General features: G+C 39.2%; 1 protein-coding gene across 15 annotated transcripts in view; it reads left to right on the top strand.

Annotated features, from left to right (window-relative positions):
- C4H8orf34 (chromosome 4 C8orf34 homolog) overlaps positions 1 to 7,895 on the top strand; it is a 470,609-nt gene extending 462,714 nt beyond the window's left edge. For 14 of the 15 annotated variants that reach the window (XM_085022168.1, XM_085022172.1, XM_085022166.1 and 11 more), the window contains one exon: positions 4,884 to 5,969. In XM_085022168.1, the coding sequence (XP_084878294.1) occupies positions 4,884 to 5,005 (122 nt within the window). In that variant the 3' untranslated portion in view covers positions 5,006 to 5,969. Of the gene's footprint in view, positions 1 to 4,883 lie in introns of all 15 variants that reach the window. The other variant, XM_085022191.1, reaches the window with a different exon arrangement.
- Positions 7,896 to 12,173: the final 4,278 nt, after the last annotated feature.

Raw genomic sequence — 12,173 nt, 5'->3', positions numbered from 1 at the left:
TTTGATGAAAAATAACTAAAACCTCATTTTCTACTTGAAATATATGAGACAGTTTTAGTGTTGAAAGCACAATATGTAAATTTAAAAGGCAACTAGCCAATTTGGAATAGTGGAGGACTACACTGGCATTATCGCTAATTATAGACGATTAGTGTATTTACATGATAACTCATCTTGGCAGAATTAATCAGTCACTTCTTCCTTCTAAAACAGTGGAAATGTGTGAAGCTGTCAGGAGTGGCTGTCTCTCATAAAGATGGTACAATAGCTCTTTGTTTATAGAGGCAAAAAGATTATGCGACTTTACAGTAATTGGAGAGAGCATTTATTTAATTATAGATATTTTCACTATAATTTCAGAGGAAATACCACACAATTACATAAACACTGAATATAATATCTTTTAAATTTACATAGTGTGTGGTTAGATCTATACTCTAAAATAAACCAGAACCATAATTATATATACTTTTGAAGTTAATACCTAATCTACTCACTGAATACAACTGTCTATTATTTTATTTGTAAATATGTTAGCATATCAACACTTTTTAGCCACTAACATATAGTGATTTCTTGACAATAATTCTTTATATTTTCTTACCCTTTTGAAAATATTCATATAATTTAATCTGGTTAATATTTTAGAAAAACATAGTTGGCAACATTTTTAAAAAATTCTGTTTTAAGGTTCTATGTAGAATACACTGCTTGCCATTTGCATTCTGTAAGACTTTATTTCAAGAATTTTTCCTTCCACTTTGAACCTTAATTGTTATGTTTATGCTAGTTGATAATTTTATCCACAATAACATGGTTTTTTGGTTCAGTGTCCACAGCTGATACAGTTTTATAGTGTTTTCTGTAATGCACATTTTTATAACAGCTGGATCAAAGAATTGATTTAACTTGTCTGAATCTTCTATGATGTAGAGTGGATCTTCAGGGGAAAAAAAGATGATTTTTTTTTTTTTTTTACCTTAAATAAGAGATTCTGGGAGTTAAAGTGCATTTCTCTTTAAGAAACTTAATTCTCTTAATAAATCTTCTTTGACCCATCTGCTCTGATCCAGGCAGAGGAATTCACAGATAAACTGGCCTGAACTCTACCTTCAGGGAGTTTACAAACTCTGAGAGGAGATAAGACTCGTGCACCATCAACTAGGATAGAAAACAAGATGGAAATAAGATGGCAAGTTTTATAATAGAGGAATAAACAAATTCAGAAAAGATGAAACTGCAAAAATGTTGGGAGAGAAACAAGAAACAAGGTGGTTTTATCCTCTTCCACCTTCTCATCAACACTCGCTCTCTGCAAAGTACTACCTGGCTTCCTTCTTCACTGAGAAAACTGAAGCAAGCAGAAGAAAACTTCTATTAAATGTCACCATCGCTTCTACACCCACCCCCCACCCCTGCCCTACGCTCTGCCTTGGCACAGGTTACCACAGGTGATCTGGGTCTCCATCCAAGGCCAGGTCCCCATTTCTTTCTAGATCCCATGCCCTCTTTTGTCCCAGGATGTTTAGGGACAGTTATCTCATCCACCTCCTGCATCATTAAGTTTTCTCTCTCTATGGATCATATTGATCAGTTTTCAAACATTCTCTTATTTCTTTTATTTAAGAAAGTAAATGTCTTGACCTCATTTTCCTGTCCAGGTAATGACATATTCCTTCTCTTCACTTTACAGAACTCCTTGAAGGAATTGCCCCTCCTCGTCATTGCCAAAAGAATTCTGAGCACACTCTCAGTCAGATTTCCATCTTCACAACCCAACTAAAAATACCGATTTTGCCATTAAGGATGACATGTAGGATATCTTCTCTGATATCCCTCACCTTCATCATCCTTCACCAGTTGGCCCTGTAGGCCCAGGTGATCCCTCCTACTCGAATCTGTTGCTTTATTTTGGGGTCCTTTCTATCACATTCACCTCATTTCCCTCCCAACTTTCTGTCTTCTCCTTTTTGGGATCCTTTACTGTTTCTCTTCATCATCTGACCTCTGCACTGAGTGCCAAGTCTCACTCCTCAGATCAGTTTGCATCACAGTACAAATTCACTTCTTTGATGACCTCATCTAATCATGCAGCTTTAAAAATGGTTTTTAGGGAGTTCCCGTCATGGCGCAGTGGTTAACGAATCCGACTAGGAACCATGAGGTTGCGGGTTCAGTCCCTGCCCTTGCTCAATGGGTTAAGGATCCGGCGTTTCCGTGAGCTGTGGTGTAGGTTGCAGACGTGGCTCGGATCCCGCGTTGCTGTGGCTCTGGCATAGGCCAGTGGCTACAGCTCTGATTAGACCTCTAGCCTGGGAACCTCCATATGCCGCGGCAGTGGCCCAAGAAATGGCATAAAAGACAAAAAAAAATGGTTTTTAGGTTGACAACTCCAGCCTGTGACCTTTCCTTCATTAGCCAACTGCCCACTTGATAAGATGGCCAAATTGATCAAAGAAAAATATAGGACATCCAGTACCTTAGAATCTCCAATCACAATTTTTTTTAGTAGTAGTATGTGCCATGAAATATTTATTTTGTATTTATCTAAGTAGCATTGTACTTATTTGAAATTCTCATGCAACTAGGTGTCCTGTGTTTTAACTGACACCCTACCACCCAATATCTCTGTGTCTCCACTTGGATATGCAAGAAGCATTTCACATATAAAATATCCAGAACTGAGCTCCTGACATTCCCTTTCACGCTAGTTTGTCTTGCAGAAGACTTCACCTCTGTGAAAGGCAACTGCATTCTTCTACCACAGCATATGGAGATTCCCAGGCTAGGGATTGAATCAGAGCTACAGCTGCTGGCCTACACCACAGCCACAGCAACACAGGATCTGAGCAGCATCTGCGACCTATACCACAGCTCTCAGCAATGCCGGATCCTTAACCCACTGAGTTAGGCCAGGGATTGAACCCACGTCTTCATGGCTACTACTCAGATTTATTACCGCTGAGCTGCAATGAGAACTTCACAACTTTTCTAATAGCTCAAATCAAAAACATTGTGGTCATCTTGACTTACCCTTTTTCTCATATCACAGCTAATTTATCATTACATCCTTTTGGGTCTAACCTCAGACACTACAGATTCAGATTTGGACCTTTTCTCATGGCCCTGCTGCCACCATCATCTCTTGCCTTCTAATAGATCTCCATGCTTCTGCCTATGTCTGCCTCTGGTCTGTTCCCAAAGCAGCAGCTGGAATACATAAATGTATGGGCAAGATTGGTGTCTCTACAAAGATTCTGAAACCAAATTCATGTTAACCAAAGGAGAAATGTGGGGTGGGAGAGAGAAATTAGGGGGTTGGGATTGATATACACACATTACTATATATAAGTAGATAGGTAGGAATTCCCATGATGGTGCAGCAGTAATGAACCCGACTGATATCCTTGAGGAAGCTGGTTCGATCCCTGGCCTTGCTCAGTGGGTTAAAATGATCTGGCATTGCCGTGAGCTGTGGTGTAGGTTCCAGACTTGGCTCGGACCAGGCATTGCTATGGCTGGGTTGTAGGCCAGCTGTTACAGCTCCAATTTGACCCCTAGCCTGGGAACTTCCATTTGCTGTGGGTGCGGCCCTAAAAAGACAAAACAAAACAAAACAAAACAAAACAAAAAACCCCAAAAACAGACAGGTAAAAGGTATCTACTGTACAGGGAAATCTACTCAATACTGTGTAATAACCTACTTGGGAAAAGAATCTGAAAATGAATGGATATATGTCTAACTGATTCACTTTGCTATACACCTGATACTAAAACAAATTTCTAAGTCAACTATACTCCAATAAAATTTATTTTTTTAAAAAAAGAATGGTGTCTCTAAAAAGTAGGTAATTGTTTTAAAAGACAGCCACCAACCTTAGATGAAAAACTTTTAAAATTGAAGAAATACAGGCTTAAATCTCATCCAAAGAGTTTTACATAACTCTTAGTTTGATGGGCAGCGTGAGTAAAACTATGCTGCCCACTAAAGATTTTCCTTCCAAGGTTGATAGTAGGGTAAGCCACTGTTTTGTAGCCAGTATCTGCATCCCTGAAGTTATGGCATACTACAGGCAAAATACCCAAAAGTCCTAACAGCATAGGCAAAGGCTGAACTCTTAGAAAGTTTAAGAAATTTAAAAGAGCAACAATTCGAATAGCTATTAAATACTTGGTTTTTGTTCTCCTCTTTTCTGCAAAATAGTAATAGATGATGTTTTTGACCATTTACTGAGAATGAGACTGGGTTCTAAGTATTTTGCATGAGTCTGTACTACAATTCCCCTATCTACATGAGAAGAACAGAAAAGTTAAGTAACTTGTCTGGGGGTTAGCAGCATAGCTTTGGCGTTCACCTATTATAAAAAGCAAAGCAGATCAGGGCCCCTCACCTGAGTTACTCAGAATCTTTTTTGCTTCTGGAAGCTAGAAGCACAGTGAGCATGTCCATAGTATTATTTTAGTTATTTGGAGTTCCTAGTTACCTTAAAATTTCCTCTTTGCAATAGTTTACTTCTGCCCGCATGTCATCAGAGGAAAAGATACCAGTAAGCCCAAAAATATAAATCGGTGATTGAAATTCACATGCCCATACATCTGCCATCCCCCTGACACACACACACATTTCCAGGGTTTGAAAAGGCTGTCGTGCTGACATCTACAGTCCCAGCCTGCAGAGGTATGTTTGGAAGATTAAACTTAGTAATTATGCTTTTCTGTGACTCCTTGAAATTATGTTGATTAAACAATGCCACTGTATTCTGAAGCCCAGTGGTTATTACTGATGAGTTAAATCCTATGGCTTAGTCTTATTAGGGGGGGTCTCTCATGCGGTGCTCAGGAGGATTAGGCAGCTGTCCTGTGTCTCTTTTGGAATCCCGCAGACCCAAGACGAAGCTGGCAGAAACCCACGATGGAATCCACCCACCAAGCACCCCGCATTCCTCACATCCCTTCCTGGCCACACAGGAGAGACTTTTCTAACCCGAACAAAGACATCAAGTGAACATTCGAATCAGCAATGCTGAGCCAGCCGTTCTGGAGTCTAAGCCCCACGGGGCTCATCATCTGGCCATGGGGAAGGTACTCTTCATTTAAGGTCCCTGGATTTCTCAACTAGAGCTGCTTACAGCTATTTATGGATCATGTCATGTGGCGACAACAGAATAGAGAGGCAGTGGCCATGTGGGCATTTGACTTCTCTCTCAAGGCTTCATTTTTAATAAAAAAGCATTGGATTAAATAAAGCCATTTCCCTTGGATATAATTTCACCCAACAGGGCTAAAAGAGAAAGTGTGAGATATTTGATGTCAAAACATCACTTAGAAAGCAGAAATGACCAGATTCACTTTTTGTGCTTCATAATAGAAAAACAGCTGATTGGTAGACTGGCTTTTGTTAATTTTTCAATTGTTTGAGCAAGATTCTTTGGGAGAGAAAGAAGAGGACAACTATTACATTGACCAGACTTAATTAACTGTCTTTCATGTTTTAACCAAACTGAACACATGCCCTATTGTTTTTTTCTTCACCATAAGGTAAAACCAGTTGTTGATAATCGGGGAGTGATTCTCAGCATTTTTGTTTCTAGCGAAAAATGTTAAGGCGGTACCCACGAGAAGATTAAAAAATCAGAATGATACTAAACAAGTCAGCATATTTAGACAGACATCATGGACACATCATAACACTGCCTGTGGTTATTGCACTAGTCACCTGCTTACCATGCAGCCCTGCTGGTGTTTAGACAATGTTTGCTGCCCTGAAAGTACTCACTGAAGAACTCAGAAGGCAAAGTCCTTGCAAAGGTTATTTGCAATATTTATTGAATGTTTCCTGCAGTAAAATAAACCTCACTCTAGTCTAAAGCAAATGTTTCACTCGGTTCAGCATTTATGTTGATAGTCATCGCTTTAAAAATTTTTACTCAGTTATAATAAAATGTTTTGTGTGTAATAAGAAAAAAAAATGAATTCTAGCATGGGGATTTTTTTTTTTAGAAAGCACAAGGGCTTTAAAATAAGGCCAGAATTTCTTTGATACTTTGTCCTTCAAGCAGTGGAACTCAACCTCTCTTCCCCTGACGCTGGGCTGTAAATATGGACTTGCTCCTAACAGATAGAATTTTGTAGAAGTGTGAGTGTGGAACTTCCATAAATGGCACATGGTAAGTCTAGTGGTTTCTTCTCTAGACTTACCCACTCTGGTGGAAAGTGGATGCCATTCAGAGAGGCTACTCCCTTAGCCCTATGGAGAAGCTCATGTTTTGAGGTCAGAAGCCTCCTGCCAGCTGAGTCCAAAGAACTGGGGCCTTCCGCCAACAGCTGTGAGGGAGCCATCTTGGAAGTACCTCCTACAGCCCCGGTCAAGCCTTCAGATGACTGCAGCCTTGGGTGGTGTCTTCATAGCACTCTCATGAGCTGTACCCACCCAGATAACCTGCTCCTGCATTCCCGATCCACAGAGATGATGATGAGATACTAAGTGTCTTGTTTTAAGCTGCTAGTTGGGGAGTGATTTGTTACATAGTAACAGACAACTAATCTAGGTAGGAAACAGTCTTTGTGCAAGAAAATACTTTTAAAAAACACTTAGGATATAAGATAAAGTCTAAAGGCATAGATTGGTATCAGGACCCAGGAAGTCAATAGCGATGGTCAATTTACTCTGCAAGAAAAAAGTAAAGGCATTTGTTTTTGCTTCCAACAGAGTGTGAGGGAAAAGAGAAGGGTAGAAAAGGAGCAGCCAGCAAAATTCCTAGAGGCCGTACCATCTACGGGGAAGGGCTAGTGAGAAACATCAGGAGTTTGGGAGTAGAAATGATTTTTAAGAACTGGAATGCTTGATGTAGTTTAAAGCTTTTTGGGTGTGTGTGTGTGCGTGCGCATGTTTGTGTGTGTATCTGGAAATCAAGGGAATTCAAGATTAGGAGTGAGCAAAGATGGACATGGAAATAAATGTCCCCATTTGTTTTTTTAAACCTCAGAGAGCTATTTGGGTTTCCACGGTACATTTTGCTTAAACCTCAAGAGACATGGGGGGCTTTTAATTATAAAAACATTCAACAAAAGTTAATGACGCTCCTACAAATGATTTTCCCTAGCCTGAGATATGTCAACCGAAACCAGGCAATAGGTATGGCATATTTTAAAGGCTGATATTTTTCTTATTAATGTCATTCCATGATGCCAGAGGAGTGAAACCTAAATTGACAGGTTAGTGGATTAGACCACATCTATTCTTTTCCTACATACCTACCTCTCCTGTCATTCTCTCACTAGCCCTCTTCATCTCCAAATAATTTTCACCAAAAATGTCTATTCTGAGCTCATTGAAATACAGCAGGTTGAGAGTTCCCTCTGTGGCACAGTGGGTTAAGGATCTGGTGTTGCCAAGGCTGTGGCATAGACTGTAGCTGAAACTCAGATTCGATCCCTGGCCCAGCAACTTCTATATGCCATAGGTGCAGCCAAAAAGAAAATAAAAGAAGTAGAGCAGGTTGATTTTATTTTAGAAATACCATGAACTTTGGAGTCAGACTCTTCTGGGCTCAGATCTTCATTCAAATTTCCATCTAAAAGCGGCTATAGCATCTTACAAAAAGTTTAACCCCCTTTCATCCTCACTTCTCCTTCAAGTAATATGTGACTTATTTATTTCCTATGGTCCTTATAAATATTAAGTGAAATTACATATATATATATGTACTTATTCATATATCTATAATAATTATATATGTACGTATGTGTAAACTCTTCTCAGAGCTTAGCCACATTGGGAATTCATAGACTGAAAGAAATGGTTCTTATTATTACAGTTATAACTTAAGACCTGCTCTTGGCTGTCTGCCCCTATTAAAATGTAAGCCAATAAAGTATACATCGCTACCTCTTTACATTTACCTGAAGAGAGACAAGCAGAATTTTCTGATGAATTATCCTGGAACCTCAGGTTGCCTGGCAGCAAGTCCCCTAAAATTTTGGGGCTTAGTCTCTGTCAGGTCTAGAGAGTGGAGTTTCCACTGTCTTAATGGAATAGCCTGTCTCTCAACTCAACCACTGAACTCAGCTTTCCATGGAAATGGCAGGAGGCCTCCCTCCTCTTTGAGCCGTTAGCCTCTAATTCTGAGCTCATCAGGCACTAATACCAGGTGCTATCAGAAAACTGCCTATCAGGAGTTCCCATCATGGCACAGTGGTTAACGAATCCGACTAGGAACCATGAGGTTGCGGGTTCGGTCCCTGCCCTTGCTCAGTGGGTTAACGATCCGGCGTTGCCGTGAGCTGTGGTGTAGGTTGCAGACGCGGCTCGGATCCCGCGTTGCTGTGGCTCTGGCGTAGGCCGGTGGCTACAGCTCCGATTCGACCCATAGCCTGGGAACCTCCATATGCCATGGGAGCGGCTCAAGAAATAGAAAAAAAAGAAAAAAGAAAATTGCCTCTACTCAGGCTTCTTGGTACCAGAGTCCTGGCTGTTGACTGATAAACGCACACAAGGCTATTCTCATTATAAAAGATGTGACAAGGGACCAGGCTTCACCCTATAGAGGGCAGCCCTGTGGGGGGCAGGGAGATGTCTAGAAGTGTCTTGAGAGGTAAAGAGAGAAGAGGAAGTGTGTGACGCCTCTTAACACATCTGGGCCTTTATGTTTCCTCAGGAAAGTCTGACTTCTATGTCCACAATGCATTACACCATAATATTTGCCATCAGTCATCTTGCCCATGTGGAACAAAACAGATAAAAATCCTTGCCCTTGGACTGGCATTCCATTGAGAAAAAGAAGAAAACAAAAAGTAAAGGAAATGAATAAGTAAAATGTTCTATACATGTATGTAAAACTTATACATATGGAATAGCCACATGTGCCTGTGAAAAATATGTATTAGATGAAGTTAAATGCTGGGAAGAAAAATTAAGTGTACAATGGGGAGTGCTGGGAAGATATACAGACCTTCTAAGCTGGTAATTTGTATATAAGTATATATATACCTATGCTCAAAAATGCTCGAGGTGACTTAGTCATGCTCATGAGGGTAATGTTCATTTTTTTATTTTTAAATTTTATTTATTTATTTATTTTGTCTTTTTGCCTTTTCTAGGGCTGCTTCCCATGGCATATGGAGATTCCCAGGCTAGGGGTCGAATCGGAGCTATAGCCGCCGGCCTACACCAGAGCCACAGCAACGCAGCATCCGAGCCGCGTCTGCAACCTGCACCACAGCTTATGGCAACACTGGATCCTTAACCCACTGAGCAAGGCTAGGGATCAAACCTGCAACCTCATGGTTCCTAGTTGGATTTGTTAACCACTGCGCCACGACGGGAACTCCCAGGGTAATGTTTAAAGTAGTAAAAAAAAAAAAAAAAAAAAAAAAGGGAAAGATCTAAATGTCCATCAAAGGGATGTCACCTGGTAGTGAGATTGCTGTAGTCAGTCATGGGTGAGGGATGGAAGAGAGATAAGATTGGCAGCAGGGAGATTTGGCAGCAGACCACTGAGATATTTTAGAAAAAAAATGTCAGGAAGTATTTTGGGTGATTATCACAAGCTGCATGATGCTCCAAGAGTTTAGCATAACACATTTAATCCTCACAACAACGCTACATAGTAGATACTATTCTTGTCTTTTTTATAGGTGAGAAAACAGAGAAAGAAGGACCCCCCCAAGATCACATCTTAAGAAGACAGGCCTCAAACCAGACAATCTGAGCTCAGTCACTGTTTTAACTATGATTGTGCCACATATCTTAAGTTCTTAATAACCATAAGATCAGAGAAGTATAAAGAATTTACACAGCAGAATGTTTCTGGGAGAAGTTCTATTTCCTTCTATCTAGTTACTATCATTTATATTCTGAGATTCCTGAGAGAAGGTCTTGTGTGAAGAATAATGTACATGAGGAGTTCCCACTGTGGCTCAGCTGGTTAAGAACCTGACTATCATTCATGAGAATGAGGCTTCGATCCCTGGCCCCTCTCAGTGGGTTAAGGGTCTGGCATAGCTGCAAGCTGCAGTGTGGGTCATGGATGTGGCTTGGATCCTGTGTGGCTGTGGCTGTGGTGTAGGCCAGCAGCTGCAGCTCCATTTCAACCCCTAGCCTGGGAACTTCCATATGCCGCAGATGCAGCCCTAAAAAAAAAAAAAAAAATTACAAAAAAAAAATTACATGAAAAGGATCCTGGTAATAATCTTTGGGACAGTAGTGTTTTACTCTTCCACATTCAGTTGACAGAACCAAGTTCCGTCTTCATTAATATCTACTTAGAGCCATTTGCTCTCCTAATTAGGCTTAAAAATATTCAGAGGAAAAGAGCACAAGTTTTACATAAATCATAAAAATGTAATTGTCTCCTATCTGCTCTAAAAGAGACATTTCATAAAGTGCTGAATTATGAAACTTAAAATGATAACAGAGGCATTTTCCCTTTGTGTTTTCTCCTGTATATGTTTTCAGATTATTATTACTAGTCCTTGATTTAATGCCAAATACAGTATTTTTTAAAAATTATCCCGTTACTGTCTTGAGTGTGCATCATGAATTGAACATTTTAATGAGATGACAGCAGTTTAAAAGCAGGTACTACATGTTCCAAATCATAATGGGTCTGGGTTGTTTTTGTTTTTGTTTTTTTTTTTGGAACCCTCCTTTTCCCATCTATCCTGAAATCAAGTGTGTTTTGTCTAGCAGGGTTATAAGCTCCAAGACACATTAAACTATCATCCTTACACCAGGAATATCCGAAATAATTTTCTACACTGTCTACAGCAAGGCTATTGATACTTTTGAACACAGTGAGCTTTCTCTTAGTTTCTCCTTAAAAATGCCATCATCTTTTAATACATTTGTCTTTGGATAGAATTCATTTCATTGCTTCACTGTAAAAAAGAAAATAAAAGGACTTTTTAGATAGATTATTGGATTTATTGGTCTAAGTAAATCCACTTTGGAATAATAAAAACCTTATTGAGTCATTAAAGTCTGAAATACAGTATATTTGTTTTTACAGTTTTACCTCATGTGCTTCATGCTACATCGAAATTTTTAGAACTTCATAAACTTTCTTACCTTGAAATAACTCTGCTATTCACCTATAAAATTATTTTACTTCTTTCCAGAATGTCTCAAGCATGTCAATAAAATTTAATCCTGTGACATTTCTCTTTTGGTAAGCAGGAAATAATCATAGCTCAAATACATTTTCAATCCAACCTAGTCATTGGGAGAATCGAGAAACTTACTCTTCTATAAGAAATAAAATCCAAAATGTCCGTGAACTATGGAAACCCATTAAAGCTAATTTCTATTGCTTCTGTGTAGTCATTTGGAAGGAAATACCAGTAAACTGAATCCACCAGCATATTAAAAGGATTATACACCACGTCCAAGTGAGATTTATTCCAAGAATGCAAGGGTGGTTCAAAATTCAAAAATCAATCAGTGCAAGACAGCACAGAATAATGCACCAATAGAATGGGAGAAAAAACACATGATCATCTCCACTGATACAATAAAACATTTGACAAAATGCAACACCTTTTCATGATTCAAAACACTCAGCAAACTAGGGATAGAAGGAAACTTCGTCAACTTGATAAAGAATATTTATGAAAAACCTACAACTAATGTCATATTTGTTATGAACTGAACTGTGTCCCTTCAAAAATCATATGTTGAAGTCCTAACTCCCAGTGTGACTGCATTGGGAGACAGGGCCTATAAAGAAATAATTAGGATTAAATGATATTGTTTGGAAAAGGAGAACAAAGTTGGAGGGGACACACTTCCCAATTTCAAAACTTACTACCACATAATAGTTACTGAATCATTGTGGAACTGGTTTGAGAATAAAAATAAGAGCAGGGGAATAGACTTGAAACTCTGTAAATAAACCCATTCTTCCATGGTTAGTTGATTTTAGACAAGGATTACAAGATTCTATCAATGAGGAAAAAAATAATCTCTTTAACAAATGGTGCTGAAACAACTGGTTACCCACATGCAAAAGTCTGAAGTCATGCCATATATAAAAATTAACCCCAAATGGAATAAAATCTAAATGTAAGAGCTAAAACTCCTGGAGTAACATGTAGGAATAAGTCTTCATGACCCTGGGTTTGGCAAAGCATTCTTAGCTATGATGCTAAAGACATGACTAGCAAAACCAAAAACA

This window comes from Sus scrofa, chromosome 4 (genome assembly GCF_054392235.1).
Source record: "Sus scrofa isolate SSC_HxYL_T2T_F1_AM1 chromosome 4, Sscrofa_HxYL_maternal_Yorkshire_Landrace_v2.0, whole genome shotgun sequence".
NCBI lineage: Eukaryota > Metazoa > Chordata > Mammalia > Artiodactyla > Suidae > Sus > Sus scrofa.
This window is presented reverse-complemented; position numbering and strand designations above follow the sequence as displayed.